We start from the raw sequence: 23,539 nt of genomic DNA, 5'->3' as shown, positions 1-23,539 counted from the left end.
TTCACCTCCAGGGGTAAGAAAACCTAGTTCAAAATCCCATTGCCCTTTGGACCTACTATGATAACACAACATAAAGAATTGTAACTAACTTTCTGCACAGTTTAGTCTCACTTCCTATCTCTAGCCAAGGGCTTTTCTTTTTAAACAATCTTATATTGTTTATTTCATATTTATTTTTGTTGTGGCTTTAAACTAATACCACATAGACATGTAAAAAACCTCTAGGGGTTTCTGCTAGCTCAGAAATGTTACAATTCATTCATAATTGATTAAAAACAGCAGCACAGAGAGAGTCCTGAAGAATGTAGGTTTCATACACAGCAGATATTTCACCAAATGTTAGAACAATGTATTTAAAAGAGGGCGTTCATTTAGAAAACCATGGTAAGATGAAGTTCCCAAACTGCCGTGCTTCTAGTTTTTTTCCCGTGCTCTTAAAACACGTTATTGAATTTAGTTAAAAAATAATTTATTTTGACGCTCAGAAGATTATTTACATTACCTATGTTAACCTGAGCTCACAAGAATACACTGTGTTGTCTGAAGGAACACACAACAACAAAGTAACTCTGCTGCTGCTGTTTCACATTTCTAGTAGTCTGCTTTCTGTCCTGTTAGCTCATATACAGGCCTCTCCTCAGAAGAGGTGATTCACACCACAAGGCGCTAGATTCCTGTGTGGCCAGCGTACACACAGAGCAGAAGTGTTGACAGACCTATTCATCTCGGTCATGCAACCTCATCATCCACACCCAAACACCTCCAAAGTATATTTATCTGTGCAATTGTGCATGGGCGCAAGAATAGCGGCATCATTTACTCTGTGTTGTTTGTTTGCTCAGCTCTTCTCTTTGTCAGTTTGATTCCTCAACTCATGCAACTGAAGCAACGCACAAGACCACTTATACTCAGGAGAGCCTAAATATTTGATTTAACGCTGACGCCTCGTACTAAGAGTGAATAACCTCTTGTGTCCTCTGTGTACAGCTTCAGGTGAAACAGGATCCACTGTAAAGCATCACTGCTAAACCATGATGAAGATTCCATTTCGGGTCAAGGACACTTCAGCAGGATGGAGATACGCCTTCACAATGAGGCCAGTAAGTGAACCCTGTTGTCCTTATCTTGATGTCAACATATTCCTTAAAAATAGTCTAGTTACCAATCTTCTTTACATCAAATGATCACTATTAAATAAAAACTGCATCGAAAAAGTCAGTATTCAGTCATCAAAACACTCAGAAAGCTTGAACCTCGGCAAAGATTCATTAAGTGGACAATTAGGCTTATATGCAGTAACATTTAAAGGGTTTGTTGGCCCCTGTTGGACCTGTCCACCTCGTGTCATGATAATCAGGCCAGTAGTTTTTCCGTAATGCTACTGACAGAAAGCCATAACGAAACGCTAACATTCTTGATAAGGCTTTAATCTTAAATGTGCCATTCCGTTTGCCTTTGTGAAACTACCCAAAATGTCTAGTTGTTTTTTACAGAAATAACTAACATTAAAGTTGATTATTCCGTTTTGTAGAAGCTCTCTCTGTGTTGTGTCCCATTCAAACCTTTCATTCACAAATCTACCATGCAAATATTCCAAACTCCCTCAACCCTTAGGGCTGTTGTTTGATTATATGTGGTTACCACACACACACACACACACACACACACACACACACACACACACACACACACACACACACACACACACACACACACACACACACACACACACACACACACACACACACACACACACACACACACACACACACACACACACACACACACACACACACACACACACACACACACACACACACACACACACACACACACACACGCGCTAAAGTGGTCTCTTGACAGTCTAAGGTCTATGTTTGACAGATGGAGGTTCTTTCATAGTGAACCAAGCGGTTGCCACAACAAACCTAGCATCCCCTCTACTGGGCTGAACCGGCTCATACAATTACTACAAGTTTTAAAATAGCAGTGTAATCTAGTTTTCACATAATGAATTGAATTAAAAGAAATGTCAATGATGCTTCACTGAATGCCAGTGAACTTTACTAAACCACGAGAGAAAAGACGCACTATAATAATCTTGAACGTATCTTCATGAACTTCTGACACATATTTCTGCCTTTGCTTCCCAATCTTACTCTGTTCCAGTGTATTTCTCGGAAGTCCAGTACTTATCCCGGCGATGCGTCCCCCATGTCCCACCAGCCGTACGTATACATCCCGGGCCGTGTGATTGGCTATACGCAGATGCAGGCTCCTTCGTGTTGTAATCTTCACCTGGCACCTCAAGGCCTCAGACACTACTATGGATGAATCTCGTTCGTCCACAGACTCCCCGGGGTGGTAAACTTCAAGAGGTCCGGCCTGTCCCAACTCCATCCCCTCACCCTCACCCTCACCCTCCAGCCACTCTGGGGTCATGTCCAGCCCGAGTCCTGCTGCCCTGCCCTGGCTCCCGCAGCTCAGGGGGTCGCCTACATTGGGGCACTCGCTAACTCCCAACGCCACACTGCTCTGCATGAGGCCGCCTCCAACATCACTGCTGTTTCTGTGCTCAAGAACCTCCATCGTTCAGTCTGACGACCAACCTCTAACCCAGCTGTCTGCGGCGAGACCCCCACACCCTGAGTGAGCGGGATGCCAGCTGAGATCTAAGGTTCGGACGCCTACACATACACACTGAGAGAGATGGTGAGAGACATACACCAGACACATTCTCTCTCTCTGATACACAGACATGGCGGGCCCTCCTGTGAATGTCAGCGATGTTAACAAAGAGTGGAGGGGCATTAGAGGAGGATCAGGCCCAAAGCTGCTGTTTCTATATATAACCAGGTGGTCCTGCTGCAGAGGGGCAGCTAATCTAACTCTGATTACAAAGGCCTGACTCAGGGTGGGATTTGGATCACTTTCTGTTCCTCACAGCAAGTCTTTCTTTATCTCTTTTCCACGTCAGACTAATTTTCTTTTTCACTTCACTGTAAATCTATGATAAAACCTTCAATCACAAAGATATATCTCTGCAAGCTTATTTCGTTGCAGGCAGCTAACTCTGAAGGTTAGCATTAACACACATTTTAATGGACAGCAGTTTGCTTGATATAAAAATAAGACTTGTTGCATCCTTCCCAGGGTCTCATTTGATGTTTTGAGTGATAGGGGGAGTGAGGATGGACCCATAATTGTGAGATTTGAATAATAAGTCTAATCAATGAGTAATATCCGTAGCCAAAACATGACATAACCACTGTGTGTGTGTGTGTGTGTGTGTGTGTGTGTGTGTTTGTGTGTGTGTGTGTGTGTGTGTGTGTGTGTGTGTGTGTGTGTGTGTGTGTATAGATTTCGGTATATAAGAAGGGGACAGGCTGTACAAACAGAACAAGGTCAGCACTGTCCTTGGGTCAGCTTCCTGTTTCCCCTCTAATGGTTGAGATTAGTGCTCTGAATTTAGACGGTGATCCTGGACCATCTCGAGGACACTTTATCCGAAAGTCTTTGCACAATGCAGCAGCCTTCTTTAAACAGTCAGCGTCCCACTGTCTAAAAGTAGAGACATGCTCAATACAAACTGGTTTGAACAACCTGTCATCTATAGCCAGAAGAGTTCTGATATCTGTTATAAACAGCAACACCTGAAGGCAGTGTGAAAACCCTGCTGTCAGAGAAGATACGATTATTATTCAAATGAGGGGGGCTTTACTTGAGTTCATGGTGTTGCACTTGGTGGTACAACTAAATGTAACAGGAGCATCTGTGTGAAAAATGTAAAAACGAGTGATGGAGAGATGAATGTAAACCCTGCTTATTTTCTCATCTCCATATACAGTATAGAGCCCATTGCTGCTCCCTCCAGAAGGGGATTTCTGTAACTTTCTGGAACAACAATCAGACAAACAAACCCACTTCATGCAGCAATGGGCCAATTGATCCAAGATGACAAAGTAAAAGTATTTAAACAACATAATGTTAAAGCTCTCCTTCGTTATTCTTTACACATACAGTAAACTTCTGTTCCTTTCGGTGTGAACATCTGGTCTCAACACCATGGACATGTTGGATAAGAGAAAAAGTGTGTGCTCTTTGACAGTTAATATGCCATATTTTAAGAGCACTGAGTAGCTCTCTTTGTCAAAGTGATACTGCACTCCAAAATGATCAGTTGTATTTCAATCACTTACCCTGGGTTATATTGAATACTTGAAAGAACACTTTGCATGCCTCCACAGTTACATGGTGCCTGCTTAACAACGGCGACACTACACAAAACATCTGTTTACAAACAGTAACCGCACTTGTGCAGTCAAAGATAAATCTTATTTGGGAAGTAGCGAGCGACTACTGGGAAAATGAGACCTAGATAATACTATAGAGATACTTCCTACTTCAATTCTTCGTTCACCACAAAGGCATGGGAAAAAAACAACAGCGCACAAAAAAAAATGTCACGTTCAAATTGGGAAATAATATATATATATATATATACTATATAAGGGGTGAGTAATTGACGAGGAAATGGCCTGTTTAGGCATCCCGGTAGCAGATTGGTAGAGGGAACCCATATATGAAAGCATTACTTCTTGATTCAGTGCATTAATAGGTGTTACACAGTAACCGAAGCAACCAAAGCATAGACATCTAGCTTTGGATATTCTGCGTCACTCGAGGGGCTTTGACTGTTGGGGAAAAAATCAAGTCAGTCAATCAAAATCTGATGAGGCTCAAACAGAACATTTGAAATGTAAGATCCCAGGAAAAACGATTTTTTTTTTTTAGTAGCATAAAACAGTAGCAGGAACTGCGGCGGGAAACAAAGCATTGTCAAATTGAATCTTGTGTGTCTCATTACTCCGCCTGTGTCCTGCACGAGGCTCTTGATTTGATGACTGCCTCCTACTCCTCCCAACCCAACCCACTGCCGGGATGCTTGCTGCTGCAGCTCTATGACCATCAGCCAAGAAGAATTGATTTTTCTCTAAATGGGAGAAGAGGAGATGAGAGAAAGACAGAGAGAAGAGGAGCGCTGGAGAAAGTGAGACGACGGCAGTAAATCCTGTCAGATGAGGTGCGATTGAGTTTGAAGAGAGTGATGGCACAGGAGCTTGATGGTTCTCTACATGTGTGAAGGCCTAAGGGGTCGGGCTGGGGTCGATGTGTGACAAATGGAGGACGTAAGGAGAAAGCGAGAAAAAAGGGTGGGGTGTTAAAGATGGAGTGAAGGAGTTTACAGGAGAGGACACTGAAAAAACTGAAACATTGACTTTAATTAAGTGTGTTTTGTCAACAGTTTTCACTGTATTAGGCTAGTTGAAAGCAATAATATTAAGTTTAAATAAAAAAATATTTTCAACTTAATATTATTGCTTTCAACTAACCTAATAAAGTGGTGTGAAATGTGTTGACATAATACATTTAATTAAAGTCAACGGTTCAGTTTTTCCAGTGAAGGGGAACACTAAATGTGGAGTCCTGTGTGCAGGGGATGGATGGATTAAGACACAACACAGCAGCAATAAATCAGTAGTGTGGCAAGGCTTTTTGCAACACACAGTTTAAAGTTTTGATTGGATTCACGCACAATAATGTCTGTAAACTGTGTTCGGCTGCCAACATCCAGATGATAGAAACTGGATTGGGTTGTTGAAACGTGTCTACAGTACCGTGCGCTCACTGACAAGCAACAGAGAGTTTTTTTAGAGGCACTTTTTTGCCTTTGTTTATGAGGAAAATCTTCAGTACTGCCACCTCCTCTGCATGTGTCGGGGTAAACTTTGATACCCTCCTATAAAGATAACGGTACATTTTAGTGAGGGCTCTGTGACAAACCTCCCCCTGCCTGCTGTTTGTGCTTAGAAACACGTTCACATAACATTCATGTTCAGCAAGATGTCCTCACCCTGAAAATGATGGCATTTCTCTCATGCAAAAATAAGTAATCACGACTGTCGACAGTTTGTAAGGGTGACACCACAGTTTTTTATCTGGTAGTATAATTATTATGGGCTTAGATCTGTCTCATAAATATTTTTGTGAACATAAAAATAATTTCACAAATAAAAAAAAGATCTGTGAATACTATAATTAATTTACAAATAAACAAAAGGAATTTGTGAATATCTCTTTAACATTGGCAACTTTCGATCAGGAATTTGTGAATCCATTTTGTTAGTCAACCAAAAATGCGCTTGTGGATCTTAAATCTCTGCTTGTGGATCTTAAATCTCTGCTTGTGGATCTTAAATCTCTGCTTGTGGATCGTCTTTTTTACACACACAGAGTTTTGAGACAAACTTTCCGCCGGTCTCGACCGAAATCTGCTTGTGTCACTCGGTCATTTTCCGAAACCACGTGATGGCCTGCTGATGGTGACATTTCCAGATTTCAAGGTTTCAAAGTAAGAGCATGATGGTTTGTTTAATGTGCCGTTTTTGTATTACTATAATGAACAACAGCCTTCACAGTAAGGCAACATTAAATATTTTAATATTCATTGTGTATACTGTGTACTTCCTGTGTATTGCTTTTATTTATATTTAATTGTGAGACAAATCTAAGCCCATAAATGATCTACTAAAAACAAATCCACTTTTTACGTGGTTCTCACAGAACAGCAACCATTCAAACCCATGATGATCTTATAGGATATGATGGACTGCTGGAGATTAATGTTAAAATTAGCACTTAAACATCTGGAGAATATAAAACATAAACTTTGAAGCAACAAAACATCTTATAATAGAACAGAATTGGTTGTTTTTTTACTTTTTTAATTATAATAGTTGAGAAGGACACAAATCATATTAGTAAATACGATTTTTTGATGTGGGAGTAATATATGATGGTGGAGTATTTTTTAGAGAAGGAATTACAACTTTTAACTGATTTATTGTTAACACCTGGTTTTCTTGATTCGAAAACTAAACGATGCCCTTGCCATACTCAATAGAAGACAGACACTATCTTTACATCACTTTTTCCTTGCCTCTTTCCCCCTCTCTTATATCCCATTTTCCCGTAATCAAACCTTCCAATTGTCTCTCATCAACCCTTACTTTGTCCTACTATGTTCAATCACAGACGTGGAGAACATCCATCACCATCAGTTCATGCTATAAGCCCTACAATCTATTTTCTCCACTCCCGTATTCTCTCCATCTTTTTGAAATGCTCTCTTAACATCTCCGCTCTAGTGTTGTCTCGTGTAATCAATCCCTGTGCTCTCCCCTACTTGCTTTCTTCTCCTTCTACAACAAGATTTATGTTTCAATCAGATAATAGGTTGCAGTGGAGAGTGTCAGGATTAATAACTTAGAGAACAAGCGACAGAGAGAAACGATAACCTGCTAAAGAAAAATGTCACAGGGGAAACATTTAAACTCACAGCGTTGCGAGTACTTTTTATCGACTACATAAATCTACTAGGGGAAGGTGGTATCCTGGGGAAAAACCCTTAACTACCAACTACTCTGTTCTGCTTGATTGGGTTTTGCCTCATCAGAGCCGAGTCTTTACCCTCTCATGGGGAGAAACTGATCCAGGTTCAACTGTGAGCCCCGTGTCGACAGGCCAGCTGGGCCGATGGAGAGCTTTACTGAAATATCCCATACGAAATACCCCAATGGCTACATAATACTCTAATTAGCTGCAAAAACATTTCCTAGAAAGAACTATGTAATATAGCACTAATGATATGGTTAATAGACACTGTTTCGGTCAATCTTAACTTTAAGGTTACGTTTTTAAGTAATCTGCTAAAACATGAAAGTGTGTAATTTGTCTACAGGAAAGTAAACAATTCAACACAAAATAAAAAACGTAAAATAATAATCAAGCAATTCATGGTTATTAACTTGGGTTAGAATTAAGCTTCTTTTATAAAAAGATCCTGCTTTCACAAAAATATTTTACCAAATGACTTTTAGGGAATTTATAAGGAACTAGTGAAATGAGCTGTCGACAATCTCAAAAGCTTTAAAATAAATGCTATAAATAGGCCAAAACGCAAAGGAGAAAAAAGGTTGCATATTGTGCAAACAGGAGAATACCAGGATGTGAACAGAGACAGACTCCTTTGGGACCAACTCATTTCTAATTGGGTTTTCATTGATGATAAGACAAGCTTGCTCTCTTTCTGTGTACCTTCCTCTGTAAAACAAACACAAAGTCAGACACAGACACACAGAGGCATGGTGGTGTACTCAGGGAGGATCATGGGAAGGGTATTTTTAGCATGCTGCTATTGGTGTCTCCAGGGAGACAAGATAGGGAGCATCTGCTGCTCAATTAACGCTTTCTGTCCGAGGGATGTGCATGTGCCTCATCATACACAAGGGAGACCCCATGTGACTTTCCGGAGGTCTGTGGCAGGAGAGGGCATGGGTGTGTGTGTGTGTGTGTGTGTGTGTGTGTGTGTGTGTGTGTGTGTGTGTGTGTGTGTGTGTGTGCGTGTGCGTGTGCGTGTGTGTGTGTGTTTGTGTGTGTGTGTGTGTGTGTGTGTGTGTGTGTGTGTGTGTGTGTGTGTGTGTGTGTGTGTGTGTGTGTGTGTGTGTGTGTGTGTGTGTGTGTGTGTGTGTGTGTGTGTGTGTGTAGAGTCGGTAACATCCTACCGTTGTCTGCGGCCGTCTCTTCGTATTCGTTGGTGGAGGGCAGTGCAGGTACCAGCGGCTCCATGTTCATGATGAGGTTTTTATGGCTCAAAGAGTTATAACTTCGACTCTGACCAAACTGGGCTCTGAAATCACAACAAAATACACTGACTGCTCTGTGATAGGAAAGATGTGTATTGTTTTGGGTAATCAAAGCATAACTCCACAATTCACAGGCTTTTTTGCACATTTTGTTCCCCATACATGGATTATTATTAGACTGTTTGTACTTGTAATACCCCTCAGTAGTAAAGTATTACTATAAGTAAGCATGCATGTACTTTAATAACGGTAACTAACTGTAAGAGAGTGTAGGTGGAATGTGACTTGTGCTTACCTGCGTACTTCTGGTTGCTCTCTCTTTATCTTAGAGCTGGCTTCTATCACCTCCTTGGCTACTCGTCCACTAACACACATTCATGGCGAGAAAAGACAAGAGTTGCAAATTCTGTATACCATCACAAAGAGCTTCACAAAATAAAATAAGATTAAATTAAAACTATGGTCTTTTTTGTTTTCTAAAGCATATACTAAGGCCATGGTTATGCTGAAGGGGCATTACTGTGCACAGAAATAAATCTATAGAAAGGTTAATAACTTCTTGTTTTAAATTGATAAACACACAGACCACTAAGACTTCATAGATTTAATAAGATTTCATTCGGTCTCATATTGTGTTCCACCAGTGGTGGAATATAACAAACTAGATGTACTCAAGTAAATACTTTTTTGTATACTTCCATTTCATGCATTCACTTAAAGTGCACCTATCATGCTATTTTAAGGCATATATTATTGGTCTCAGATATATACAAATATATAAAAACATGTCTATGATGTGTTTTGCTCAAAATACAAACAGATCATGCATTTTAGAAATCCCTCATATCCCTCTATTCCAGCCCTGTTAGAGAAACGCGGATTTTGGGTACTTAGCTTGAAAAAAAAGAGGAAGAGGAGGAGGAGGAGGAGGAGGAGAAGGCGTAGCTAATGCCTTATCAGAATTCTACCGGAGATAAAGTAAAATTCTGCTGTGATAAAACGCCATCCTGTTCTAAACCACATCAAGGATTAGTTCTGAAACAGTATGGAGCTCAAATGCTTTTTCTCTTGCGGGTTTATCACTTTGAAACAAGGTGAGTTCCTTTTTTTATTTCCTGCTTTTTAAACACATGAGCTCTACAGTACAGGTTAGCTCTGAGTGTTAGCGAGGCTTGCTAATATTTTAACAATATTAAAACAAAGACGAGATTACGTCCAAAACAAGTCAGGCATTGTTTCTGATAGCAACTTTCTGTGGGTCCGCCGAGATTTGACGTCAGATCGGCAGCAAATAAAATAATATACACAATTATGGAATAATACAATTATATAATATTTGTGAAAACAGAAATTGCATACTGATTACTTTTACTTATCATACTTGGAGTAGATTTGGCTGATACTACTTCTGGACTTCTACTTAATTAACATTTTAATTCAGTAATCTAAACTAAAAGTTGGAAATAAGAGAGTCTGACTGATTTGACTACATCAGAAGTGTCATGTTTCATCTGTATTTGGCAGCAGTTGCTCATAATGAGAGCTGTTTCTGAGCTGCTGAGTGGGAGCTTCCTGCTGGCCGGGTCAGGAGCTCCATTAGTCTGAGGGCTGGGCGACTCTGACCGCTCTGTTTGAAGCCAGCAGGCTCCACCATCCCACCCATTAGTCTATTGTTTCTGAGATTGATGGTTAGGTGATAAATTAGAGGGTTAGATTTAACATCTGGAGTGGTAGACATCCCCTTGATAGTACAAGTGGAGAGTCACATCAATCCTGTGTGATGGCAAATGTGGAGCTATGATAGTAAAAAAGCTATATAATCGACAAAAATTCAAATCAGCTCTGCTTTATGGAAACCACCACTTTTTGTGGACCACAAATCTCTTTCCTCTGAGCATTTGCACAAAAGACCAATTGCCATATTTCAGACCAACCTCCAACATATGCTATTACTCATCACTGAGCCCTTTAGCCAAACTGCTTTAGCCAGCTGATGAAATGGGGCAGACTGAAGTGTAAGCCTGGTAAAGAGCTTTGTCTGAGAGGAGAATTGGAGCCAACATGGCTTCAATAACAGACTTATGTAGAGGCTTTCCTGTGATATTAGGGACAGTAAATCACAGAGGCTAACAACAAGCTGGATGAAAGTGCTGATGTGCAAAGAGGAGAGGCCGCATGTGGAGCGACTCAAGGTAAATCACACACACATCTCTCAGGTTGGAGCCAGGGCAATGGACTTAAGTCAATACTAAATCACACAATTCTCATTGCAAATGTCCAACTATTTTATCTACAGTGAAAGTTTATTTGTAGAGTGAGGGAGTAGTTGAACAGTTGACAATACAGGTAACTTAGATTTATTTAGGACTAATCTATTAGGGGGTTGAATCTGACTCTGTTTCTCCCCCTTTACTCCTTCATAACCTACTCTCTCTGGGTCCCCTTTTTTATGTCTCTCTTTTGTTTCCAACTCTCTTTGCACATAATGAATGGATCCATATTATTTCCATTTAAAACACATATTTTGTTGTCAAAATGTTGTAATTCTATTTTCTCTCATGAAAACTTGAATGGGATCTCACCTGTATCTGAACCTGCTGCCTTTGAAGAATATGTTACTGCTGGAAACTGTCTTTATCTGACTCGACTTTGCACACCTGTCAGAGAGAGGGAGGACGAAATAAAGAGATGCAAACAAATCACTTCATTATGGCAATTAAGTCACAGACTCAGGAATAACTCACCCCTGTCAAAAAAAATGTATGGGATTTTGTTTGTGACTAGAACATTAACCCGTGGCTCAGGATAGCCTTGCAGTAAGCAGAAGAGGAGAGTGTTTCAAGGTGTACCATTTCAAAAAGTCAGTTTTGTGTGTGTGTGTGTGCGTGTGCGTGTGTGTGTGTGTGTGTTTGTGCGTAATTCTGTGTGTGTGTGTGTGTGTGTGTGTGTGTGTGTGTGTGTGTGTGTGTGTGTGTGTGTGTGTGTGTGTGTGTATGGCTTGGCTGCCATTTACAAACTCAATTCGCTCTGATTTTATTAAGCGGCTCTGATGCTGCTTGTCCGACATCCGAGATGACATGCCCCCCCCCCTCTGTCCACTTCTCAGAGACACATGAGCTGCTGTCGTTAAGAAGTCAATATCCAGGCTTTTACAGGCAAGAGCTGTTACGATAACACTTTAATGACTTTATAATTATGTTTTCCTTCTGTAAGCTTTTGTAAATGGGTCACCGTTGCAACACATACAAACCGACAGCAAAGAAAAGTCTTAGGGAAATATATGTAAAAGAGAAATAACTAAAGGTTTATGTGGGAATGAGGTCTCAGTGCTTCCCACAGATTTGAAATATACTTGGGGGCTGGTGGTAGCGGGGGGGGGGGGGGGGGGGGGGGGGTGGTTGAGATGACGTGCAACAACATTAACATGAACCTTTCTGTTGGTCGCTTGTTAGCAGACCCTTCACATGATGGCAGCGCGAACAGGCAGGGCCCATAGTGATAGCCCTATAGTTTAAATCTACTACCCACAAATAAAAATATGGACATGGGTTACTATTTTTTGTTTTAAATGGTAAATGTATTTAGGAACCTATCAATGTGATTTTAAGGGGGGGTGGACCTCAAATTGTCTAGGGGGGTCCGGGGGCATGCTCCCCCGGTAAGAGTTTTTTTTAAATGTTGGAGTTAAATGCATCAATCTGGTGCACTTTGAGGGGAAAACAAAGAGACTAAATCTATGGGAACAGAACTGTATACATTTCAATAATCATAAAATCATGGCCATAACCAATAACATCCCATTTCCAATATGAAAAACACTGAAACTTGTTTATTTATTTATTTTTGGTTCATTTATAGTTGTGAGTGTGTCTGTACTCCTGAATCAGCCTCACCTGTCTCTCTCCTCTCCTCCCTGCTCCTCTTTGAGGCAGCAGCAAAGACTAGTTTTAGCTCTCAACAAGTTTTAAAAGTGTATCTTGCCTTTTTTCACCTAGTTAACTTTTTATTTATTTATTCATGCATATTTGACTAATCACTATACCCTCTCAAATGGAAATATGTGTTTACATAAATGGTGACCAAACCGTTTGAGACCCACTGAGAACTTAGACTAAGTTAACTATCTAAACACTCAAGAGTGTCCTGAACCTCACCTGAGCTGAGGTTATCCCGAGCTTGAATGACACACAGAGACCAATCAAGGGCTTTGATTTATGATCTGTATGACAGTGGCCATGTCAGCCAGTCACCCTGTGTGAGGCAGGCCACTTAACAGGCCAGGCCATCGGGAAACCCCCCGATCCTCCTGATGGCCAGTCCGGGACTGGGTACAGGAGGCGTAGAGCGAGGGATCATTGTCCACAAGTTAATCGATCGCAGATGGCGTCATGGTCGTAGACGAATACAAAATAAAAATAAAAAAACTAAATGGGTCCCGAAATATACTTGGGCGGCCGCTAATATACCTGAGTGGCCCGCCCAAGTATAGTCTATGTGTGGGAAACCCTGCGGACTACAAAAATAAGTCAATACAGAGGGATGGTTAAATGGGGGCCCAGGGTCACAAATCAGCATCCAATTAAGGGTCAAATCTTTGCAAACGTTGTTTCCTCTGACCTTACTTCTCCACTTTACATCTGGCCAGCTGTCTACAGCCAGCAGTCCTCCTCATCTTGCCCCTTCCTTTCTTGTTTCCTCTCTCTATGATCTCAATATTCCTCTGGTCTCACATGAGTTACTCTCAGTTTTTGAATACATATTTTTAGGGAACAAACACTATCCACTGTTTTAGATGTTTTGTTTTTTTATCACACAATTCTCCACAGCAGATCGACTCGGCCTGCTGTCAAAGAGATTTCTGATGTTTAAAATGTTACACTTTAGTCGAGATTTCTCTTGCCTTGCTGGTTGAGACTAAAGATGATTTCATTATCAATCAATCTTTTTATGTTCTGTTTTAAAACCGAACAATATTCAGGTTTCTGTGAAAGGAAGGAGACAGGAAAAGGAAAACATTCTTACAGGTAATGTTCATGTTCATGATTGAGAATTTAGTTAAATGGGACATCGACCAAAATAGTTGATTTATTTACTGTCGATTAACTAATAAATTAATCAACCTTATCTTGTCAGATCTACTTGTACGCTTAAAGACTGAGAGTTCATTTGTGACCTTGGGAACAGGCAGCATTTGACGAAACATATCAGGGATCTGTTACATGGTCTGATCTCTCAAGGTTGTCAGAGGAGGAGTAGGGATACTTTACATCTTATGAATCTGTTGGGATACTAAGTATGTGAGTGTGATCTAGTGTAGTCTAAAATCTTCATGTGATTTTGTAAGACTATCAAGTCCAATGTATTACTTTGCTGATATTCCTACAGAACCCTGACCGAAGCAACAAACTCATTAATTTTGCTCGCAAACAACCTTGTCACAACCATGACAACAGACAAAGTTAAGTCTCTGTTTTCTCACATTTGCCTTCACCCCCAGTCTGTTTCCATTCCTGACACGCCAACAGTGTCAATAGTGTCTGTGAACTCAGAGCGTCGGCCTCGGAGCGATCAGCTGCTCCCCAAGTGAAGGGCAGCAGCATAGCAGAGCCACAGCGAGGCAAATGGTTATAAAAGAGTGATAATGTGCTAAAAAAAATCAAGTACAACATGAAGGAAGGCTAATTATATCCACTGTTGTGAATATTTGTCTTTTTGCTACAAATATCATCTTTTGATGGTTTCTTTTTTGTCTCTGAGGTCAAGAGCAGCTCAATACATTTCCTGGATATGAGTGTGTCTGTGTGTGAGCATGTGTGTACGTGTGTGTTGTGTGTGTGTGTGTGTGTGTGTGTGTGTGTGTGTGTGTGTGTGTGTGTGTGTGTGTGTGTGTGTGTGTGTGTGTGTGTGTGTGTGTGTGTGTGTGTGTGTGTGTGTGTGTGTGTGTGTGTGTGTGTGTGTGTGTGTGTGTGTGTGTGTGTGTGTGTGTGTAATTTGTACGCACTTGTAAAAGGCTTGGTTCTCCACCCCGCACTTCCATAGGTGCTTACACGCAGCAGGGGTTGAGGTGTGAAATGTCAGCACCAGTTTCTTCTGCACAGAGAAGGACAAAGAGAGAGAGAGAGAGAGAGAGAGAGAGAGAGAGAGAGAGAGAGAGAGAGAGAGAGAGAGAGACACAGCTAGGATGAGACATTAGATAACTAATTGACGTGTCAATAAGGGCAAGAGAAGTGGTGAAACCAGGAGAGGGAGCTGTGCAAAACCGCTGACCCACGGACCTGAAGCTGAAAGCTTAGCAAGATGCAAGACAGATACAGTGATTTGGCCACAGTGTTTAGCAGGGACACAGTTGTAGCTTGCAGAATAGGGGTCTTATGGATCTTGGAGGTAAACGTAAAAGGTATTCCTGTAAACGTCTTATTTTTTTATTTCTGTGTGTGGGGTAATATGAGATATCAGATCAATGCTGCTCCACAAAGTGTGAAAGGGAGAGTGAGAGTGAACACTGAGATCAATAACACGGGAATGCTCTGATTTGTTTCTTCCCTTTCCTAAAGCCGCTTAGTCAGCCCTATTGCTCAACCCATGTGATTTACACACATGTGCTTGTGTGTATGTGAGTATCGGTGTGTGTGGTCATACTGTAGGTTTGTGAAAGTAGCAGCACGTCCGAATATTATTAACCAATAGTCTTTGGTCTTACTTTGGCTGATGTGCAAAGTGCTTTAGCAACATGACATGACATTTTATGATTTCAGTGCTCCTAAAAAGTGCTTTTGTACCAACAGCAATGACAGAATAACCTGCATCTTCTGTTACCAAAATCTCAAACAATAACTGATGCACTAATTTGCTATTTTTCGAATGCTACTCCCTGGTGTAATGATAAACCAATATCATTTACTATTACCATTTTATTTCTAAGCTCGAACACCAATAAAAAAATTGGAGCGTTGAAAAATTATACAATGTATAAGGAGCTTTTCAAGCAAGGGTTAAAAATAACAAAGCCATTAAAGTTGCATTTTGCTCAAAGTGGGACTGTTACGTTATTGTGTTCCAGGATAAATAACAGAGTTGAAAGGGAAACCATGCAGTGATCCGTCACACACTTAACATCCATACACAAATTATTATCTGAGAAAATATAGTGAAATATATAGCATTATATATACTCACACACAAATAGATATAGGAGCAAAGAAATGAAGAAATCAACATTTGTTTAACATCAATGTCTGACATTAAATACATGACATGGACAGACTTATAGATTATGCATATCAATATTGCATAATCTATAAATTACTGATAATGGAGCTGTTATTCTTATTCTGATAATGTGGATTTAGACAGGGATTAAAAATGGTTATGTAATTTCAACCATAAAACAGAATATTTTTGTTGATGGCGACAAAATAACCATTTGAACACATGAGTGAAACACAAAAAATTCATTTCATGAAATTACATTAAAACTTTGTACAAAGTGATACAAAACAAAAGGACACAAACGGGTAATGCACACAGTAAACAATGAACAATGCTCTTACAATCATTAGTGAGGTGAGGGCAGGATTGTAGTGAGAGGCATCAAATAGCTTAGTGCTACTATTATTACTTGCAATTACTCACCAGTGATGACTATGTTTACACACAGAGAGAAAAGACAGAAACACAAAGATATAACTGCATCTTCAGCCATTCATGAGTTGCCAAACAGACAGAAAGACAGACTAACAAAGTAAGGCAGAGATGAGAGGCTAAAGCTTCTGTAATGAAAAGAATAGGAGATGGGTTGATTGGCTGATTGGTAGATTAAAGAGCAACCTGGATTTAGCTACAGTGATGAATCATTAGTGTATGGGTCAAACAGCAATATGAGAGATACTGTAATAAGCTGTAGTTCTTGCAACAACAACAAAATATGCTATCCACATGTATGAGACATAATGCACCAGCACTGCTGCTCCGAATCTACCACAGCTCTCTGGATGACAAACATCAGATTAACAGATGAAAAATGTGTCCCAAATGCAAGAAACCTGTACTGGTAGCTCCTGAACATATTTTACCTAGCATTTGCTCTCTGTGTGACTATCAAAGATGTCACGTCATTTGTATTTGTCATAAATCTTGACATGGGTGTAATGAAGGAGTCTCATATTTGGGTCACAGTGGATACATGATGAGAGAGAGGAGGTTAGTCGTAACACACCCACCATCCTGTCACAGTGCATCCTGCCTGTTAAGGAGATCTGAAACAGCGACACACACACACACACACACACATATACAGTGTGTGTGATGGTGGATTACATAGACAAACAATACAGTTTCATTTATCTGATGTAACCACAACACAGATGAGGAAAAGGGAGAGAAAGAAGGAAGGAGGAGAGAGAATAAAGGGTGTAGAGTACACTTGAAAGGTCAAGTCAGACAAAACAGATGGTAAGTGTGCATCTGCATTATAGTCATATTTTGTTTTTCAAGACGTACTGATCCACACAAATGTTAAAGGTTGACTACATGAAGATGACTACAGGACTACACAATTCATCATCGTGATGGAGGAAACTACACAGCATATTTTATTATAGATGTTGCCCTTTAGAGAAGAAAGAACACACACTCACCTCTTTCTGAATCCCAATGACGTAAAAGGTTTTTCCTTCAAACTTCAGCTTGCTAACATCAGCCCTGCAAAAAAAAGACATGGTATCATTAATAACATGATCAGGGTTCAAATTAGGCCAAAACATACACATACTTTTGACATAATAACTGAGAAACATAGCCTTGCTATTCAGGACATGATTTAAAGTGGAGCAATATGATTACATTTCATTTGTCTGAGATTAACTGTTTGTGCTTTGCTAAATCCTAAAATCCTGAAGTTTTGAAACAGATTTGTTGCTCTGGAACAACAATAATAACTTAAGTCAAAGAACATCATTTTAAATGGCTTATATGAAATATTATATTCAGCTCCATTTGAAATTCAAACAAAGACCGAGAGTGTGTAATGATTATATTTGATGAAGAATACTCATTTCATAAACAGGGTTTTGGAAAAACATCTACCATTTTAAGAGATGGATCCTCTTGTTTCCCTGGAAGACCACAAAACCTGTGGCAGTGAACCCGAGAAAAGCTATGGAGCCTGTGAAATCCTGCAAACCCACCCACACACACACACACACACACACACACACACACACACACACACACACACACACACACACACACACACACACACACACACACACACACACACACACACACACACACACACACACACACACACACACACACACACACACACACACACACACACTCACACACAGACAAACACACACACACACACACACACACACACACACACACAGAATTACGCACACACACACACACACACACACACACACACACACACACACACACACACACACACACACACACACACACACACACACACACACACACACACACACAGACACACACACACACACACACACACATAATTACGCACAAACACACACACACACACACACACACACACACACACACACACACACACACACACACACACAAACACACACACACACACACACACAAACATACACACATACACACAGACACACACACACACACAGAATTACGCACAAACACACACACACACACACACACACACACACACACACACACACACACACACACACACACACACACACACACACACACACACACACACACACAGACACACACACACACACACACACACACACACACACACACACACACACACACACACACACACACACACACACACACACACACACACACACACACACACACACACACGTTACAGGTGGATTAACAGCAGGGATGCATGTGAGCCATCATTAATCTCCATGGTAATGTTGCCTACACAAAATCTCTTGTTTGTTTCAAACTTCAACCCCCTAATTTTGCAGAAACTTGTGTCAAAACCAAGGGACAGAAAATACGGTTTTGATATGGTGAGGCGAAATGAAACTGATAACAACATTGGAGCAAAAGCAGAACACAATATGTTCCTGTCACTCCACCTCATCAGACGTCCCTCTGCTGCTGTGCCTCTCTATCTCTGTACATCTCTCTCTCCCTCTCAGTTCCTAATCATTTCTCTGTTTACTGATCTTGAAAGATCTGCAAATGTATGATGCTACAGCCATTTCCAGCAAACCAAATTAAAACAGCCCCACACTAACCAGAGCAGGGCAGTCTGAAGAGGATCCTTTCCAATAGACAGATTTTAAATATCTTGTTAATCTGCTCAGAATGCTCTGATACGCCTGTCCTCCCGTGTGTTTCTAGTTATCTCACATATTGGATTTCTTTATCAGATTCAGTCTTTTCTATCTTTAAAATGGTGACGAGGAACATAATAAAAAAAAGTACAAGCCGTCACAGTATTACAGTGTAAAGCAAGGTGCACATTAAAGTGTCAAATGGAAAACAATACTAACACTACGATTGAGTCGATGACATTGACATTCTGAATCCATGATGTTATCCGATCAATGATTCCTGAGAGTAATGGTTTCTGTGCAGAACAGATTGCTTTTTGTTGAAATGTTGCAGGAGATGCAAATGGGAATTCTCTGCTGACCTCGACCTTCCCTCACTCCTCACCTCTGTCTCACCCAATATTACTCCTCTCTTAGTGACCTCAGGTTTTCTCAAAGCCGGCTGTTGGTAAAGTGAATCATGTGCATACAGTACAGGTTTCAGTTAAATATGTAAAGGCAAACCAGCAACTGCCCCAATGCCTTTGTCCATAGTACAGTATTTCAATCATGACATAAAAATGATAATAATTTGTATATTGTGTAAATGCACATACAAAGAGAGGAGCAGTGAACAACATGTGATAAAGATGGACACACGAGGTGGTGAGATTTTAAAAAAGCAACAATAAGTGGGTAGAGTACTGAGGAATGGATATTAAAGTGTGGCAATATTAAGAAAGAGATTTGCATGACTTTAATCAGTGGAGTTCACTAACAACAGCATCAGACCCCACAGTCAGACTGGAAGCACTCGCCTAAGGTTACCTTGCAGGGGTGAGGGTCCACTCCATACGTCTCGAGGATGTGAGCCCTTTGGAGCATGTTCAGCTCTGCAAACGAAGTGCACTGGCCCCTAAAAGAGAGGAGAGGACAAAAGAGGAAAGGGTTATTTAATATTCAACACATGACACATGTTGTCAGCATATGTCCCTGTAGAGTTGATCTATGTTTTCACTATTTTATGTGCTTACAATAGCATTATGGGTTGACTGAGATTTGAATGAAATGTCTTCCTTCACAGAAAGTGAGGGAACATGCGAATGTGCCTCGGAAAGATATTGTTTGGGTTACAAACATTAGCAAATATTTAAAAGTTATTACATTTGGCCCGGTCATAATCTGTTATACTTTTGCAGTAACAGACAGATAAACAGTGTTCAGTGGGAAGCTTTACCCGCTTATTTGTCTGAGAGGAAAACTCCATCTTGCAAGATCAAGAAAGTGAGTGACCTCTGACGCCAGACGAATAAATCAACATTATACTTGAACACACATACATCTGTCTATGCACATCAAGTCAAATGTTAAATCCATTAAATGACTGCTTCCAAATAAAAATTGCAGACGTACCCCGCCCCATTTGTAAATCACCTGAAGGGTCTTTTTACGGCTCAGTAATAATCTACATGCTGTTAATCCTTTCTGTCAGAGCCATCGGGCAGACAGAGGGCACTCGGCATCATCTGCCTGTGCGCAGTGGGAGATGAAGGATTTGTCTTTGATGTTTCTATAATCACTGCAAGTGTGACGGTCATAAACCTAACAACATCACTTATGAGCTGCAGCTATGATACAAATAAACACCCCGAGGGTGGGGCTTTATGTATATCGCACCATACACACACAGACAAACCAACACACACACACATCTGTTTTTTACCTGAGCTCATTATTGTTATTTGCCATTATTTCCCTCCCTACATTATTTCGGAATATATCCTCTTCCTGCTTTATTAGTTCAATTTCATTTACTTTTTTCATTATATTTCTGAATCAACCTCTGCATGCACTAATCTCCTCTTTTGAATCAGTTTATTTCTCGTGTTGTTATTCCACATCAACAAAGTTCTGTAAACAAGCAGAGAACATGCCAGGGTTTATAGATATTATAGACAAAAGCAGGCCTGATTGCTTCATCCAACCTGTTACAGTATATTGAATTTCAACCCAATGTTCTGAAGAAGATTCTGAAGATCTTGTAGTAGCAAGCACTGTGTCCAAACTACGACATGAACGAATAAAACATGCACATTGCCCTGCAAATTAATTTCAGTTTTATTTACTTACAACTGAAATAACCTCCTGCAATACAATGCACCACAAATCTCTAGACATCATCACATATGGTCTCTACCCAGAACAACAGAAAACGCTTTTTTGTTTGCAGTGGAAATTGTCTTCACAGCCTGTTTGAAAACACAGATCACAAGAGTGAGCATCCACGCCTGTCAATCACAATCAAACAGTAAACTGATCACAAAGACGCAGCTCCAGAAAACAACCAGGCGACACAAACAAAGACGTACACACACACACACATCTGTTTTACCTGAGCTCATTCTTGTGTATCTCCATAATCTTCCTCTCCAGTTTCAGGGACTGTTTAGGGAACAGCTTGAAGTCTCTGATGTAGTCTGACGGGTGCTCTTCTGGGTCGTAGTCCCCAAACTCAGCTAAAGACAGAGATTATATCTGTGTGACAACCGTCTAAAAAAGAGTGCAGTTAGGAAAATGTGTACATGTGTTTCAAAGGAATAATACAAATTTTTAAACGCTAGTAATTCAGCATCATATCAAATAGAGTCCATTAACCTTGCATATTGGGACATTTATGTAGGGTAGTGATTTCATTTTAAGGTTGCATGGCTGTAGGGAGCTGAGATAACCCTAATAGATAAACGTTTTCCTCATTGAATCAAGTACAAAGCCCCAACTGACACCAATTTCTCTTTTTAATCCGTTCTTAATTAGCAGTAACAATAAAGGTTAAATAGGAAACTTGCCTGGAGTTAATTACACAGTAATCCTCAACCTATTCTGAGGCTCTGTTATCATCACCCTGACAGAGAGGGGACCTGCCTCTGTTAATTGGAGCAGCCAATGATACGCTGCAGACTCACTGTGTGGAGATTACTCAGCCACTCATACGGCTCTCTCTGGGGATATGAACCAATCAGAGTTAGCTCAGAGCAGAGATGTGTGCATCTTCCAGAGGAGTTCTTTTATGATACAGTTAATTACACCCTTAATCCTTATTATAGCAAGTGTCTCCACACTGTGATTTAACATTACTAATAATTAACTTAAAAGCTCAAATAAATCCTCAAGAGGCGGATTTCAACAAAAGGCTGATGACTTGAAATGTAGCAGGTTAATGAGACGAATGGAGCTCTTCCTACAGACATAGCCTAGTTAGGACGAGTGTTAACTAAGTGGAGATTTACATTACACATTATTAGCAGGTTTCATACACAAACTAGTCCTTACGTAGAAAATAGTTGCGGGTTGTGGGGTTTCTTTGGGTATTTTTCCTTATCAGATGTGAGGGTCTAAGGATGAGGGCCCCCATAGAAAAATGTAAAATGTGTGATATTGGGCCATATAAATAAACGTTGATTGATTGGTTGATTGCTACTAGATATTTAACGCCCAAAAAGCTAACATTAAATTGCCAGTTTATTACGTGATGGAAGTGTAAAAGACATTAAGGAAATATTATCTAGATATCCCGCCCTAAAGCGTGATCAAACTGTAACATGGAAAATCATAAGTGGATTTACTGTCAATAGATGTAAACTAAATCTAATGGCTGCCTCACCCTGTATGATGCAGGCTCCCAGATATGCAGCTTCAGCAAAAGGGCAGAGGAGACGGCCGTGGTATATATCTCTCTTCAGCTGGAGGTACAGCAGATACCTGGAAACACACACACACACACACACACACACACACACACACACACACACACACACACACACACACACACACACACACACACACACACACACACACACAGACAGACAGACAGACAGACAGACAGACAGACAGACAGACAGACAGACAGACAGACAGACAGACAGACAGACAGACAGACAGACAGACAGACAGACAGACACACACACACACACACACACACACACACACACACACACACACACACACACACAAAATAGCTCTGTTACTACGGCAGTTAGAGAGAGCATCGCTATAGTAACAACTACAGTACAGCAGCAATTGGTATTGTCGTTACTATGGAAACGGCTTAAATGCAGGCAAGATAAGGCTTGCTGCTGACTTGCCTCGCGTTACCAAGGGGACAAGAAGTGACAGTGGTGCTGAAATTATAATGAGACACGTTGCCAGATGAGTTTTCACAGTCAGCTGAATCAAACTTGGTTTCTGAATTGAGCAGCAGATGGAGAGCATGGAAGATTGAATGGAGTGAAAAGCTAGCTGCTTTAGCTAAATAGTTTTATTTATAGAGTCGGTCTAGCACTTTAAATCTTTATTTATATGACCTTTTCAGTTGTGTTTGATATAACATTCTTTATTTTCTTCTTCGTCTCATGCAGAGATTCCTCCACTCTCATTCTTCTCAGCATATATTTCCTTTCCTGAAATGTTGTTTTGATCTTTTACTCTTTCCTTGTTTTATATGATAGGAATTCATTAATCTGAAACACATCTGTGTTTTATTTTAACATCTCTTTATCTTATTTTATT

At 40.4% G+C, this 23,539-nt stretch overlaps 1 protein-coding gene across 5 annotated transcripts in view; it reads right to left on the bottom strand.

Moving 5' to 3' along the window:
• Positions 1–23,539, bottom strand: part of frmd3 (FERM domain containing 3) — a 52,423-nt gene that overhangs the window by 9,031 nt on the left and 19,853 nt on the right. For 3 of the 5 annotated variants that reach the window (XM_079687380.1, XM_079687381.1, XM_079687384.1), the window contains 10 exons: positions 22,635–22,732; positions 21,366–21,489; positions 19,802–19,889; positions 17,790–17,878; positions 17,342–17,405; positions 16,925–16,960; positions 14,707–14,795; positions 11,288–11,362; positions 9,001–9,069; positions 8,625–8,749 (listed from right to left, as the gene is read on the bottom strand). In XM_079687380.1, the coding sequence (XP_079543506.1) occupies positions 8,625–8,749; positions 9,001–9,069; positions 11,288–11,362; positions 14,707–14,795; positions 16,925–16,960; positions 17,342–17,405; positions 17,790–17,878; positions 19,802–19,889; positions 21,366–21,489; positions 22,635–22,732 (857 nt within the window). The remainder of the gene's footprint in view (positions 1–8,624; positions 8,750–9,000; positions 9,070–11,287; positions 11,363–14,706; positions 14,796–16,924; positions 16,961–17,341; positions 17,406–17,789; positions 17,879–19,801; positions 19,890–21,365; positions 21,490–22,634; positions 22,733–23,539) is intronic. The other 2 variants (XM_079687382.1, XM_079687383.1) reach the window with 1 other exon arrangement.

Source organism: Notothenia rossii (assembly GCF_949606895.1).
Source record: "Notothenia rossii genome assembly, chromosome: 6".
Taxonomy (NCBI): domain Eukaryota; kingdom Metazoa; phylum Chordata; class Actinopteri; order Perciformes; family Nototheniidae; genus Notothenia; species Notothenia rossii.
The sequence above is the reverse complement of the archived record's forward strand: the minus strand, read 5'-3'. Positions and strand labels throughout refer to the sequence as shown.